This window comes from Numida meleagris, chromosome 10 (assembly GCF_002078875.1).
Source record: "Numida meleagris isolate 19003 breed g44 Domestic line chromosome 10, NumMel1.0, whole genome shotgun sequence".
Lineage (NCBI taxonomy): Eukaryota > Metazoa > Chordata > Aves > Galliformes > Numididae > Numida > Numida meleagris.
In genome coordinates, this window is record NC_034418.1 from 1,113,616 (window position 1) to 1,128,600 (window position 14,985).

The 14,985-nt window shown below is 61.5% G+C and overlaps 1 protein-coding gene across 3 annotated transcripts in view; it reads left to right on the forward strand.

Moving 5' to 3' along the window:
* CARMIL2 (capping protein regulator and myosin 1 linker 2) overlaps positions 613 to 14,985 on the forward strand; it is a 19,068-nt gene continuing 4,695 nt past the window's right edge. The window contains exons 1-32 of one of the 3 annotated variants that reach the window (XM_021407987.1): positions 613 to 1,698; positions 1,800 to 1,885; positions 2,833 to 2,924; positions 3,105 to 3,155; positions 3,284 to 3,343; positions 4,268 to 4,389; positions 4,663 to 4,760; positions 4,992 to 5,062; positions 5,507 to 5,580; positions 6,012 to 6,087; positions 6,156 to 6,244; positions 6,565 to 6,659; positions 6,988 to 7,074; positions 7,176 to 7,288; positions 7,414 to 7,491; positions 7,631 to 7,707; positions 7,783 to 7,887; positions 8,050 to 8,119; positions 8,248 to 8,329; positions 8,556 to 8,652; positions 8,915 to 8,972; positions 9,488 to 9,660; positions 10,142 to 10,210; positions 10,476 to 10,569; positions 10,638 to 10,733; positions 10,885 to 11,013; positions 11,535 to 11,648; positions 11,810 to 11,985; positions 12,213 to 12,300; positions 12,666 to 12,785; positions 13,760 to 13,826; positions 14,706 to 14,911. In XM_021407987.1, the coding sequence (XP_021263662.1) occupies positions 1,846 to 1,885; positions 2,833 to 2,924; positions 3,105 to 3,155; positions 3,284 to 3,343; positions 4,268 to 4,389; positions 4,663 to 4,760; positions 4,992 to 5,062; positions 5,507 to 5,580; positions 6,012 to 6,087; positions 6,156 to 6,244; positions 6,565 to 6,659; positions 6,988 to 7,074; positions 7,176 to 7,288; positions 7,414 to 7,491; positions 7,631 to 7,707; positions 7,783 to 7,887; positions 8,050 to 8,119; positions 8,248 to 8,329; positions 8,556 to 8,652; positions 8,915 to 8,972; positions 9,488 to 9,660; positions 10,142 to 10,210; positions 10,476 to 10,569; positions 10,638 to 10,733; positions 10,885 to 11,013; positions 11,535 to 11,648; positions 11,810 to 11,985; positions 12,213 to 12,300; positions 12,666 to 12,785; positions 13,760 to 13,826; positions 14,706 to 14,911 (2,967 nt within the window). In that variant the 5' untranslated portion in view covers positions 613 to 1,698; positions 1,800 to 1,845. The other 2 variants (XM_021407989.1, XM_021407988.1) reach the window with 2 other exon arrangements.

Below are 14,985 nucleotides of genomic sequence, written 5' to 3' on the forward strand. Positions count from 1 at the left end.
GCTGGCTGCTTTCTTTGGGCCGGGAGGATGCTGCAGGACGATGGGAGCAGCTGGTTCTGTGCTGCTGGTTCTGCTCTGGTCGTGGGCGTTCCTCCCCCACCCCGTGCCCGGGGTGCAGGGTGGTGGGATGAAATCATGCCGTGCTGTCAGCCGCAGGTGACGGTGTGCAGAGAGCTGTGTGGTTGCTGTGGTGGAGGCAGCGTGCTCGGTTAGCTCGGAGCAGCCCTGCTGCCTTCAGGGCAGAGGGGGCCAGGAGGAGGCTTGAAGTGGGGGCTGTAGGGTGCCCTCCCGGCTGAGGCTGTAGCGTGGATGGGAGCGGTTCCTGGGGCTGTCCTGCAGCCCTCTCTGTCACCTCGCTGCTCGCTGGCTGACCTGGTTTCTGTGTGTGTGCTCGGTAACCGTGCCTTGCTTTTACACCCAGTTGGAGCTGGGTCTCCTGCCTTGGGCGCCTGGTCCCGAGTGCTGGGAGCTGCCAGGCTCAGCGGGGCGGGTTCCTCCTGTGTTAACAGTGAGGGTGTCGGGCTGAGGGGTTAGGAGAATCAACCATGGCTTTCTCTTCTGCTTCAGGGGGGAAAACTAATGACCTCTTCTACTCTTGCCCTCACAAGGAAGAAAGGCTTGGGGAACAGGAGGAGCTGCGGCTAAGGAGAAGGCCAGGCTGCTGTTCAGTAGAGCAGGACATGGAAAACACAGAAGAGAGATGAAGGTATTCGGTGATGCTCTTGTCTTGCTGCTTGTTGACCTCCCGGAGCCCAAACCTAATGGCAGCCTGAAGGACACATCTGAGGGGGCTGAGGAAACCGCGCTCCATCAGCTTTGAAACCACCTGGTGACCTGGGGAGGTTCGTGACACCTGGAAAAAGACTCTGCCTATCTCCAGGAAGGGGGAGAAGGAAGAACTGGGGCACTACAGGCAGATCACACTCGGTTTTGTTCCTGACAGCCGGTAAGCCTGCCCTCCTGTGGTCCTGGAAAAGCCATGGATCCAGACAGGACCGCCACGGGATGGGCACGGATGCTGCCCTTCCTTTTCCCGAGGCGGCGAGGCTCTCGGGAAGGCTGCTGGCACGGAGCTGCCATGTGTTGTGGTTGGGCTCTGTGGAGGCAGCCGTCCCTGCGGGGCATCGCTTCCTGCCTTGGCTTTTACACTTAAGGTTGGTTCAGTAACGCCGTGGCCTCGGGTGCCCGCCGCAGGATTCTGGTGGGGTCTGCTGAGCCAACGCCGGGGAACGTTGGGTCTGAAGTCCCACAGCTCCGCTCCATCCTGGAGCGCTTCCACGATCGAGACTGTCTGGAATCTTCCTTGGGAAAGCAAGGTGCCCGCTGCGTTGCTCCAAAGAAGCAATCCTGCTTCCTGGGGCACCAGCCATGGTTTGGCCAAGAGGCACCGCGTGATAACACCAGCGCCCATCAGCATCAACAGCCCCTCCACGTGCCCAGCACCAGTGGAAGGCGCTGGATGAGTTCCCCGTGCCAGGAGCCGCTCTTCTGTCACTCACCGCCCACCTCCATCCACCGAGGCAGAAATATGTCCCCGAAACAACCCTCTCTGCAGGGCAGGAGGGCACCAGCGAGCCTCCAAGCTTGAAGACGCTGCTCGTGGCCCCATTGGAAAGCTCGAAGACGCGCTCAGGGTCTCGCGGGTGCTGCGTGGGCTGCGGGCTCCGTCGCTCTCATCTCTCATCTCTTGCTGGCTGGGTAAATCTTGCCTGACGGGGCAGGAAGAGGCACCGAGCGCTGCGAGGGGGAGGAGGTGCTGCCGGTTGGTAACCTCAGCGCTTCCTCCCGGTGCTGAGCAGGGGCTGTGCTGGAGGATGCTGCCCTGACCCCGCTGCTCGCCCCGCCATGGCCGCGTCCCCCGGGGGGATCCCCGCTGAGCTGCAAGGTAAGCGCCGCTGTGCCCATTGGTGCAGGGCCTCCTCGGCCCCACGGCTGCGCTGGGGTTGGCGGAGCTGCTTCGGGCTCCTCGTGGCCACATCTTAGGGAGTCGTGGGCGGGTTCGCTCTTGCCCGCCAAGCCCACTGGTTGAGGATGCTGCTGAGGCCGCAAGCGTCCCCAAAAAGCCAGGCTGGAACCTCAAGGACGTGGGTCTGCGCAGCTCCCGCTGACCATTGGGGTTTACCGGTGCTGGGGTTCCCAGGCGGGCAGGGCGGGCTGCAGAAGGGACGGTGCAGCGGGCACCCGCGTGTTCTGATTTTTCCCTCCTTGGGTCCTAACCGAGACAGCAGATCCCCTGCGGGCACACAAATAAAAGCCCTTCCCAACGCGATGGGTGTGCGGAGATGGGGCTGGGTGAAACCACTCAGTGCAGGGATGCGGAAATCCAGGCGAGAGCTTTGACAGAGGAGCTCCCGGCGCGGGAGCTCTGCCAGCAGCACAGCTCGCAGGGCTCGGTGTCACCGCCGCAGCTCTGGCTGCTTTGCATGGGGACAGGCGGTTGCTCTTGCGGTGCTGCCATCTCCTCCGAGCAATGGAGGCAGAGGCTGCAAACACAGCGGGGTCAGCACACGTGGCGACGGATGCACGTCGTGGCCAAGGGGGTTTCCAAAGGAATGCGTGGGCAGAGCTCATCCGTGGATGTCCCCTAGGGAGCGCGGGGCTCAGCTGGATGGGATCAGCGTGGTGCCATGTCCCACCGGTGATCGGGGGCGGTTTGGTGGGGGTCTGGTCCCTCTGGAAGGATGGGATGGGGCTGCTGCTGTGGGGCAGGGGAGCTGGATGCCAATGGTGTGCGTGTCCTCGGCTCTGCCTCCTGGCATGGGGGGGGAGAGGATTGCAGTGGGCATGCAGGGTGCAGCCACGCGAGAGTAACCCTGACACCGGTCCTTGCAGAAGGCATCGCGGCCTCCCTGGGGGCAAAGCAGATCCTCTTGCTCAAGAGCGTCCAGCTGCAGGTGAAATCCAAGTATGACGACTTCGTTTTGGTAGGTACAGAGTCCTGCACAGTGTCCCGTTGCAGTTAGCCTGGAACAGGGCCCCAAAACCCACGTGGGGGGACACACCAGCACAGCACCCCGCTCTGTGCCCTGGCCCTGCTGCGGGCTGCATCGTTTGCGTTCAGCGTTCACCCCGCTCCCATCACACCCGTTGCCCCCTCTATCTAGGTGCTGGCGCCCTGGCGAGCCTACGTGCTGCTGGCCACGCTGCCGGTCAGGGTGAGTTCTGGGGTCGGTCAGGAGGGCCCATGGGCTGCAGCGTGGGGTGGGATGGGGAAAATGGGCACGGGGCAGAGGGTGGGTCCAATCCATCCACGCTGTGCTGCTCCAGCGCTCCCCTCCTGCAGGTGCACAGCAGCTTCAGCTTCCTGGAGGTGAGGAACATCACCGTGCAAGAGCCCAGCGTGGTGAGTGGCACCGCAGGGGGACCCCTATGGCGCACACGGGGCTGGGGACGAGTGTGGCTGCAGCCCCGGCCGTGGCAGCTGCTCCTGCTCGGTGGGGACAAGGTGATAAACCGTGGCTGGCTTAACCCAGGCGAGGCCAAATTTAGCCAGAGTGTGTGTTAAACCTCAATAATCCTCTTAGAGCCGGGCGGCAACGCAGCGGGGACGGAGCAGGAAGAAGAGTGGGATGCCCTCCATGGGACATGGCAGCCGAACGCAGGGCTGTGCTCCCCGGTGGCATCCGATCTTCCTTTTGCTCATGAAAGCATTGTCGGAAAGAAGAGTTCCAGCTCTAAGCGGAGCTCGTGCTGCCCGGCACGGGGGCAGGGCCCTCTTGGCAGCAGGCTGTGGGTCTGAGCTCGGGGGCAGAGCAGAAACCTCAGCACCTGCGCTTGGCTCCGAGCAGCCCGCAGGCGGTCCCAGCAGATCGCTGCGTCTTGCTCCTGCGGCTCAGCCAGCCTGTAATTAAATCAGGGAGCGCGTTGCCATGGGATCTGGGAGGAGCCGAAAGCTAAAAAAAGGCCTCGAAACCCAATTAGAGAAATTCAGGGAGCAAACCTTCGTCGGGGGCCGCTCGGCACAAGGGCAGGGGGTGTTCTTCCAGATGAATAATGGCTGTGGGACCGTGGGCAGCAAACCAGCATCATGCTGCAGATGAAGCACTGTTCTCCCCCTGTTTTGGGGCTGCTTTTACACTGAATGTGGGGGGACCGATGCCTTACTCTGGCACATCGCGTCATCTTTAACGCAGTTCAGCCCTACCTGGTGCGGGCAGTGGGGACCATGAGCAGAGGCGAGGGCCTGGCTGCTGTCACCGCTGTGCCCGTGGGCCTGGGGACGCTGCCAGCAGTGCCAGGCATCTCCCATCCTTTGGACACACTGCAGGTTGTCATAGAAACCGACACGTCCTCGTACGCCTTCCGGCTGATGTCCTTCGATGACTTGGAGCAAGTTGTCGTCCACGTCACCATGTCACTTAAGAAGGTCTTTCCAGACTCCTCCCCTGGGTAAGGGTCCTCTGCTCCGCGGGGCTGTCGTGTAGGCACCCGAGGGGTTGTGTCGCCTCTTTGCTCAGGAAGACTCAAAATACGGGTCGGGTCCTTGCAGTAGGAGAAAGCCACACCACCGATAGGGGCCCAACGAGCGCCCTGCCACATCGTGTCCCTCAATCAGATTGGGATGAACGTTTCTGGTCACTGCCTGGGCTTGGTGCAGGGCTCGTGGCTGGTGGGTGTGCCCTGCCAACCCCCCCAGCATGCTCTCCTCCGGCCCTTCCCCAGGACGCTGCTCAAGAACTCGCCCCCCAACCTGTACGAGAGGATCCGCATGGTCACGGACTCGCTGGAGGAGATGCTGCAGAGCAACCAGGGGCCCTGCGGTAAGCGCACAGCCCGCCCCATGGGGCAGCTCTCCAGAAAAGGGACAGGGCAGGCAAGGATGGACAGCTGGGTGTGCCACCCTCCCCATCAGTGGACTAAGCACGATGCTCTGTCCTGTTGAAGAGGGACAGGAGAGCCCGGCCTTCCTCCTCCTGCTTTCTGCCTATCTCAGGGGTCCCTTGCACGTTTCCTTGGCAAGCACTGCTTGCAATGCTGCCTTCTCTTTGCAGGTGGGTTTTCGGAGACCTACGCCGCGTTATGTGATTACAATGGCTTCACCTTCCGCGAGGAGATCCAGTGGGTGAGCTGCTCCACACCACGGAGCATCCCAACGTGTCACCGGGAGGGCAGGGGAGCGGGATGCTCCTGGGGACATCCCTGCATCCCCATGGAAGGCAATCCATGGGACAGCTCTGCAAGGACCCATGCAGGCCACTAGGATGCCCATCCACCCTTGAGTTGGAAGTCCCATCCTTGGAGACAGTTGAGGTCTCCAAGGTCAGGCTGTCCCTTCATCCTGGGACACAATGACCGCTCCAGGTCCCCATTTCCACCACCGTGGTCCCTATTTCCCCGCGCCTTCTTCTGGCCGATCTCCAGCACCAGGGAGCCACCAAGCAGTGGTGAATGTTCCCATCCATTTGGGCCACGTGCCTTGAGGCTCAGGGGACATCTGCGACTCTGGGGCACTGAAGGTGCCAGGAGGTGGCACTGAGCCCTGTCCGTACGTCTGTCCCCTGAGCAGGACGTGGACAACATCTACCACGGCCAAGACTGCCGGGAGTTCAACCTGCTGGACTTCAGCCACCTGGAGAGCCGGTGAGCCGCCCAGCCCTCTGCAGTGCCACCTTGTCCCCATCCTCACCGCCCATGGCAGGGCTCACTGGTGACAGGTCACGCCTCAAAGCTTTGTGCATCAAAGAGGACGCATCTGCAGCCTCCGCTTGTTTCCGCTGAGCACACGCAGCCGGCAGCCCCGTCCCACGGGGCACCAGGCCGGGCAGCCTCCACTTTGAGCCCTTACATGAGCCTGGCAGCCCGGTGCGGAGGTGGCAGCTGAAGGCCACGCCAGCTCGCACCGCTCAGGCGTTTCCCCATGCAAAGCAGCCGGCTCTGCTTGCAGACGTGAAGCTCTGCACGGTGGCTTGCAGCCCTGCCACCTGCCCCTGTGTCTGCTCTCATGGGGCTTGGAGCCACGTGCTTGGGGTGAACGCGGGGGGCTGCGGCACTCTGACCCTGTCACCCCGCAGGGACGTGGCGCTGAGCGTGGCCGCCTTGTCCTTCAACCTGTGGTTCACGAAGCTCTCCTGCAAGGACTTCAGGCTGGTGAGTGTCCGCACAGGGATCCGACCTGCCCTCGTGACTGGGATCTGAGTGGCTCTGTGCCCCTGCAGAACCAGGAGATCGCCGAGCAGCTGCTCTACATGCTGAGCAAGTCGGTGACGCTGGAGGAGCTGGCGCTGGAGAACAGCGGGCTGAGGGGGTAAGGGAAGCTCTCGGCTCTGCAGTGCAGCCTGAGCACTGCGATGCAAGGATGCAGAGCTGTTAGGGAGCATCCAAAGGAGGGCTGTGAGGTGGGGAGGGGTCTGAGGGCACGGTGTGCGAGGGGAGCTGAGGGCTCTGGGTCTGTCTGGCACAGAGCAGAGAAGGCTGAGGGGAGGTCTTGTGGTGATCTGCAGCCCCTCACAAGGAGCAGATGCCCCATCCCCTGCAGCCCGCCCTCGGAAGGCTCTGTTTTTGGATGGAGCAGGCAATGTGGCACGTCCCTGTAATTCTGTGGGGTGGGTGTCCTCCTCCCCACAGTGACTTCACACAAAGGATGGCCCAGGCGCTCAGCAGACATCCTGAGTCTGTGCTGCACACCATCAACCTCGCTGGCAACCAGCTGGAAGACAGAGGTATTCCATGGGATGAATCCAAGCCCACGTGAGCTGTGGTTTGATCCCACATCCCAGCCCTTCACCCATCATAGAATCATAGAATGGTTTGAGTTGGAAGGGACCTTAAAGGCCGTTTGTTCCCACTCCCTGCAATGCACAGGGACACCCACATCTCCATCAGTGCTCACAGCCACGTCCCCTGACCTTGGCTATCTGCAGGGACACCACCTCTCTGGGCATCCTAGGGTCCCTTTGCCCACGGTGGTGCCCATGCTGCCCAGCTTCTGCATGATGCGGGCACCTGCTTCTGCTGGCAGATATTGAGGGCTTGTTCTGCTCTCCCCAGGGATAATCGCCTTCAGCCGACTCTTTGAGAAGAGACCCAAGGGCCTGCAGAGCCTGAACTTGGCCAGGACAATGTTCACTGCTAAAGGTACAGCCAAACAGAGCCCCTGGAGGGGCTGCAGAGACCCTGGGGTGGACGTGCTGATGAGGGGTGCAATGTCCCACTGCCCAAACCCATCTCTAACCAAGCAGGGATGAGCGTGCTGTGCCAGGCACTTGCAGCCAACGAAGCCATCAGCTCCTCACTCTGGCACTTGGACCTCTCAGGGAACCCTGGCAGCTTGGCCATGGAGGACACCAGTGTGAGCATGGGACGGGAGATGCCACCAGGAGCAAGGAGGCATCCGGGGCACCGTGTCCATCAGTGCTGGGGTTGTTGGGGTGGGAAGCGTGGTCCTGGGTGAGATGCTGATCCTCTCTCCCCCAGAGCTTGCAGAGCCTCCTGGGCCGGTGCAGCTCACTCACACACCTCAGCCTGGCTGCCACTGACTGCTCCCTGGACACCGTGAGTCCAAATCCCATGTTGTGGCTTCATGGGGAGGCTCGGAGCTGGTTGTCTCTGTGGGGTTCATCACCACCCATCCCTTTCTGGTCCATTCTGGAGTCGTACTCTGGCTGAGTTCTTCTTTGATGCCATCCAACAGCTCTTTGGGGCGCTGGTCCATGGATGCTGTGCCAGCCTGGTCCATCTGGATCTCTCCAAAAACGTGTTCTCACACCGGTGAGCCCCGGGTTGTGGGGCGGAGTGGGCAGCCAGTGATGGCAGATGATGCCATTCTGTGCCCTTCCTTTCCAGAAGGGTGAAAACCATCTCTCCCAGCATCAAGCAGTTCTTCAGCGAGGCCCGTGCGCTCAGGCACATCTCCATGGCGGGTACCAAGCTGCCACCAGATGCTGTCAGGTTCAGGATGGGGATTGGAATCGGGATCTGCTGGGGGGGGTGGGGGTGGATTTGGGGTGGATGTTGGTCCTGGTGGTCTCAGTTGGAGTTTTTCAGGGCTGCTGGATGGGGCTGCGAGCCCATGGAGCCCATGTTGATGGGTGGCTTTGGTGACTTTTCCAGGGCTGTGCTGCAAGGGCTGGCGTACAACAGCCACATCAGCGACCTGCACCTGGATCTTAGCAGCTGCGAGGTGAGGGCAAGCACCCATGGGTGCCTCAGTTCTGTGCCCTGCCCGCTGTGGGGCCAAGTGACCGTCCCGACGGCAGCCTCTCGTTCGCAGGGCTCCCCTTGTACTGACGTCTTGCTGTTTGTTCCAAGCTGAGGTCGGCAGGAGCCCAGGTCATCCAGGACCTCATCCCCGATGCCAGTGCCATCAGCGACCTGGATCTGTCTGACAACGGTGGGTTGCCCTTTCCTCACGCAGGAGAGGTTGTCCTGCTTGGGCTGCTCCTCAGAGGCCATGAGCTTGTAGAAGATGGGTAGGGTCCCACCAGGCACCTCGCCCCTCTATCTGCACTGATGTTCCAAAGGCTTATTGCCCTCCCAGACTCTCCAAATAACCTTTGCCAAAGTGTGTTTATGGGCTCCGTGAAGCCGCGTATCCCTCTGGCTGTCTGTGCTCTCAGGCTTTGACTCCGATATGGTGACGCTGGTGCTGTCCATTGGCAGAAGCAAGTCCATCCGGCACGTCTCTTTGGGAAAAAACTTCAACATCAAATCCAAGTATGTGCAACCTGCAGCGCTTCGAGCTCAGGCTGAGGGCCAGTCTGTCACCTTGTGCCCATCTCAGGTCTCCATCCCCATCCTAGCCCTGGGTTGGTTGGGAATTTCTATCATCACCCGCCCACCCCTTGGAGACACAGCAGGGAGCCCAGTCCATGTAGGACCACATCTTCACCCCGTGTGGGCAGGAGGAGGAGGGCTGGGCTCTGCTGGCTGACCCAGCACCCATGGGTGCATGCATTACCTCCTGCCTCCCCCACAGGGATGGGCTGGTGGATGTCCTGCACCGCATCGTGCAGCTCACCCAGGAAGACGACTGTGTGAGTACAGCACGTCCCAACTCCCCCGCACTCCTGTCCTCAGCTGCCAAGCAACCTCCATGCCAGGTGCACCCAGCGTGGGGTCCAGGCTCCATCCAGCGGGAGCAAAGATCCCTCTCCTCCATCAACGCCTGAGCACTTTGCTCTTCTCTTCCTCCATCCAAAGCAGATGCTCAGACGGAGAAGTGAGAGCTTCTGTTTGGAAGGTGGGAGAGGGAAGCAGGAGAGCCCGTGCCTGGCTAAAGGCACAGAGGAGATGTGTGGTGTGACCTGGCTGCCATCCAGCTTCCCACAACCTCCTCTTCCCTCCTCCCTGCCAGGCACTTGAGCTAAATCCTCAGTGCTTCCTGAGCACTCATCGCCCTCGGGTGTTGGCGTGTGCTTCTTGGACATTGGTGTGATGCGGGCTGCTACAGCAGGCACCAGCCTGCATGCCCCCACCATGTGCCAGGGATGATCACCCAGGTGTGCAGTGGCAGTGACAACCACATTTCCCTTCCTGTTCCCCCACGCAGCCTCTCCAGTCCCTGTCTGTGGCCGAGTCACGCCTCAAGCTGGGCACCAACGTCCTGCTGAGCGCCTTGGGCAGCAACACCAGCCTGACCACGCTGGACATCAGTGGTAACGCCATGGGGGACACCGGTGCCAAGATGTTGGCCAAGGCTCTGCAGATCAATACGAAGCTCAGGTAGCAACAGGGCCATGCAGAGCTCCTCCTGTGGTCTGCTTTGCACGGTGACGGCTATGCGATGGCTGTGGTTGGGATGCCAAAGCCACTAGAGGGTGTCCCTTGTGACCACAGACCTGACCCAGCACTATTCTTGGCCAGTGGTCAAGTGCTGTGGCCAGATCTTTGTTTGGTGTCAGCCAGCTGGCTGTGCTGGTGACAAATATGGTGACACACAAAGGGCAAGAGAGCAGCTGAATAGCAGTCCCTAAACAGTGACCCTGCACCACCGTGTGCCAGGTTTTTGCTTCTGCACAGCCCAGGAGGCTACAGCTGGACTCGTGCAGTTCCTCCCCACTTTGCTCTGTCACCCAGTTCCTAAAATGTCATTTTTGGACTCAGCTGTGCCTTCAAAGGGACAGCAGCTGCAAGGGGGAGGTCGTGTGCAAGACTGATGTCCTGCTTGGCAGGAGGACATGGCTCATTCCTGTCCTCTTCTCAGGACTGTGGTGTGGGACAGGAACAACACCACTGCCCTTGGACTCCTGGAGGTGGCTCAGGCTTTGGAAAGGTAAGGATGGAGCAGCGTGGTCCTCCCGGCCAGCTGCCACCATGCACCAGGTTGTCACTGTTCCCAGGGCCTCTTATCCCCAAAAGCATCACACACAGTACCAGCAGGTTGTGTGCAGAGTCTAAGGGTGATGGCATCCAGGGCTCTGGGGCAGGCTGGCACCCAGCTTTCCTAGGACCTGCGGGGGATGTGTCCCAGCGGGCTGCCCTGCTGGGTCCATGCCCTTGGGGCAGTGCCCTCTGCTCACCCCACCACTGTCTGGCAGGAACTACACCCTCAAGTCCATGCCCTTACCAATGAGCGACGTGGCACAGGCGCACCGGAGCAACCCTGAGAGGACAGAGGAGGCTGTGCACAAGGTGGGACAGAGGCCGGGGTGGGGACCGGGGGTTGGACTTGGCTGCTCATGACCCCCTGCATGCCACAGCTCCAGTCCTGCTTGGCGAGGAACCAGACGCGGCGCGCACTGCCCACGCAGACCTTCCGGCTGCAGCAGGGCATCCTGACCTCCTCCTCCGAGCAGGTGAGCGTTGCCCCATCCGTCATCCCCCATCACCGATAACACACGACCCCTCCCCATGTCCCCACCACGTCCTCCCCTGGGAACGCCGCGGCGTGGAGGCGAGCTGGTGGCAATGGGGACCGGCTCGTGACACAGCTCCTCTGCGCTCCAGATGGTGAATGAGATCTGCTTGAGCGTGCAGAAGCACGTCGACATCCTGAGCTCCTGCCCGGGCAGGGAGACGGAGGCGGACATCCTCCGTGCCGAGGAAGCCATCAGGAACGCCAACCTGGCCGTCAGTGTGAGTCTGCTGTGCATGGGGACAGCGGGCTCGCTGCGAGAAGACGCTTGGCCTGTTTGGCTTACATTCGTATCAGAGTGGTTTATTGATTCACTAATGGCATAATTAACTGGCAGGCAGCACGCATTGCTATCGTCAGCACAACAGCTGTGTGTGAGCGAGCGCTTGCAAAATGTTCAGGAAGAGCTACAAAATTTGGAACGTTCTTCTGTAACAAGTCCCCAAGCCCTCACCTGTGTAGAATCGTAGGATGGCTTAGGTTGGAAGGGACCTTGAAGATCCCCCGGTTCCAACCCGCTGCTGGGGGCAGGGTTGCCAACCACTAGATCAGGCTCCATCCAGTGCATCTCCTGTCCTTGCTTCTGGGGCTGTGGGAAGACAAAGCAGGACGGCACTGATGGAAGTGCCAGTAGGTCACTGGGAGTCCCAAGCCAACACTTTGCCGTGGATGCATGCTTCCCATGGCCGAGCAGAGCAAGGGTGCCATGGGATGACTCACGGGGTCTCTCTCCCCATTGCAGATCTTGCCCATGTTGTACGAAGCGGGGAACGCCCCGCACCAGAGCGGCAAGCTGCAGCACAAGCTGGAGTGTCTGGTGGAGGAAGCATCACAGACCTGCAGCCGGGAAATCCAGGTGGGAACCCGCAGGGAGCTGCTGGGCTGGGATGCTTGTCCACCCAGTACAAAAAGGTCCAAGGACATCCCCCTGTTATCACCTCCGCCACATCCACATGGCATGAACAGGAGAACGTTCTGTTGCCGTTGAGATGCCCCAAGTTCCCCTTTCCTCCCCAGGCGATCATGCAGGCGGTGCTGGATGCTGCACACAACCTGTGCCCACCCATGGTGCAGAAGAGCGGGGCGAGAGACCAGCTGGTCAACGCCATGTCGGAACGCATCCACCTCCAGGAGCACCTCAACCTCAGCGCCGTCCTGGACCAGATGGTCACCGACGTCTTCAGCAAGCTGAAGTAGGTGTTGTGCCTTTGGTTGGCACACTTGGGGATGGGGATTGGAGAAACTCCAACAAGATGATGCTCCCTTCTTGGGTCTCCTTTGGGTTTGGGGTTTGGCCGTGAGGTGACGTTCCTGCTGGGGAAGGGGAGCATCAGGGTGGCAGGGCTGCGGGCACCTGGCTCCATCTCGCCTTGCCGCACGGAGCCCTGTGGCATCCCTGTGCACCTCTCCCTGCTCCCAGCGAGATCAAGCTGTCCATCACCGCCGCCGTGGCCGACTGCATTGTGGATGCTGTACTGGGAGATCTGACCGCTGCCCAGTGCAAGCTGGTGAGTGTCCGTGTGTTCCCATGGGGAGATGTAGCACAGGGGGCTCTGAGCAGGCACCACCCAGCACGGTGAGCATGGATGTGCTGTCCACAAAGCAATGTGATCCCCACCAGGCTGCCGATCCTCTTGGGTTTTCTTCTCCCAGCATGGCTGCGGCGAGGTTAAGGCTGCGTGGTTCCTCCACACCCCGTGGAGAGGCGTGCTGGGTGCTAGGATGGACCCGGCACCTGGGCCAGGAGCGCCCGAGTGCTGCAGCTGGCTAATCAGCCCTAAATCCCCCGCAAATCCCGGCCGCGGGCAGGGAGCAGAGCAGCACGGCGCTCTTCAGCCAGAGGGATAATTTAAGCGCTTCCTAATGGTTTTAGGCAGAGAGCCTCCCCACGCATGGGCCGGATCTCCTGGAGCCTGCTGAGGACGATGCCGCCGCGCCGGCGCGGGGCAGGAACCCCTCGGAGCTCACCGAGAGAGGCTTCGCGACAGAGGAGGTAGGGCTCCGTCCCCCTCCCGGTGACCCCGCTGCTGCGTGACAATGCCCACGGGCTGTTATCCGCCTTACGGGATGATGCCGGGCTTAGTGTCGCTGCCTCTGCAGGCTCAGGCAGCCTGTGGCACCTGGGGTACGTCCCAGCTATGTCCCATGCTGCTCGTGTCACTCCTGGCACCCTCAGCACGCAGGTGACGTGGGGTCTGGCGCCTTGGCCATGTGGATGGGTTATTTGGGTGCCATGGATGGTATGGGCCAACGTGAAGGGTGCAGCCCTGGGGGTGGAGAGGTGATTATGGGGCAGAGGTGGCCGAGTCTCATCATCCCAGCGGGGTGCTGGGTGATCCGTGATGATGGATGACCATGGTGATGACCCATGGGGATGGGGGATGATCCATGAGCAATGATCTGTGATGATGCTCAGAGGGCTGGAGCACCTCTCCTGTGAAGAAAGGCTGAGGGAGCTGGGCTCATTCAGCCTGGAGAAGACAAGGCTGCAGGGTGACCTCTCCGCAGCCTTCCTGTACTTGAGGGGAGCTTACGAGCAGGAGGGGATCCAATCTTCTACAGGGCCTGATAGTGATAGGACAAGGGGGAATGGCTTTAAACTAACAGAGGGGAGGTGTAGGTTAGATGTCAGGAAGAAATTCTTCCCTCAGAGGGCGGTGAGGCCTTGGTGCTGCTGCCCAGAGCTGTGGGTGCCCATCCCAGGAGGTGCCCCAGGCCATGGATGGGCCCTGGGCAGTCTGAGCCAGGGGGCACCCAGCCCTCCCCGGCAGGGAGTTGGAGCTAGGTGGGCTTTAAGACCCCTTCCAAACTCATCCATTTGATGACTGATTCTATGATGAATGTTATGGCGGTGGAACACAGCCATCTCCCCGAACCTGACATCCCCCATGGCCTCCTTGGCTGTCCCCACACCCCACGGGTGGCTGCAACCCGCTGCAGGCTCCCTCTTCCCCTCTCTCCTTACAGTACAAGATGGCTCTGCGGAGGAAAAACAAACACTTCAGGAGCATTCGGCCCGCACTAACTGTGAGAAGTAAGGGCACAGTGCAGAGGGCTCACACCATTAATTTGGGGGGCGGTGGTGCAACACTGCAGGGTCCGGGGGCTCACACCATTAATGTGGGGCACAGTGGTGCTGCAGGGTCTTTATGATGCCTGGCTGGCTCAGTGTGGGAGGATGCCCTGAGCTCCTTCCAGGGATGCTGGCAGGGGTGGGAGGTTTGAGGACATCTCGGGCAGTCTCCTTGTCCCCAGCTGGGTCGCATTGACCGCATCCAGGGGCTTTGGGTGGAGCGGGGGATCGTCCATGGGTGGGTTCTGCGGGGTGCTGAGCAGTGCTGGGCATTTTGGCAGCCGGTTGAACCCCACAAAGCCTTCCACATGTGGGCTGGCTGAGGGCAGCCGGAGCACGGCAGGACTTTGGCAGGGGGTGCTGGAGAAGGCAAGCAGCCTTTGGGTGGCATTGGGTGCTGGGGGCTGTGGTGCCCGCTGGCTTTGGCTGAAGCAGTGCTCATACCGCACCCCAGTGCCTTGCACACACGTGGACCCCACAGCATCCCAAATTACCCGTGCTGAGCGTAAATAGCGAGTGCTGGGACAGCACATGGGAGGGGGGCAGTCCCAAAGCAAGCCCGCTGGCTGCAACCCAGCTCTCTCCCCCAAACCCTAGCCTGGAGTTAGGGGGAAGGTTGGGATCTGGCAGCCAACGCCGCCTGCTCGGTGGGCATTGCTGCGAGGGTCCCCGAGCATCCCTCCCCCTGCGTCCCTGGGGGACCGCGCAGCGCCGTCGGCGTGGCAGCAGGATCCATCCCCGGCTGCGCTGCACAGCTGACGCGCAAGCTCTCCCCACCGTCAGCAGCGCCGCGGCCGCGCGTCCCCCCTCCCCACCGGTGGGCTTCTCGCCCTTCGCCAGGTCTCTCGGAGCTGGAGCTGCCGGTCGCCGGGAAGGCTCATCCTGCTCCAGCAAAGGATGCTGAGCCCGCCGCCGGCGCGCTCCCCGGCACGCCGCCCGCCCAAGCCCTCATGGACCTGCCGACCGCCGGGGAGAGGCTGGAGCACTGCACCAAAGCCAGGCCCAGGCCCAACCGCCGGCACAAGCAGCCGCCCAGCAAGCCCACCGTAAGCAGCACCACGGGGTCTTGTTCCCGAGCGCGGGGTTGTTGGGGGGGGGTGTTTGGGGGGGGGGGGGGGGG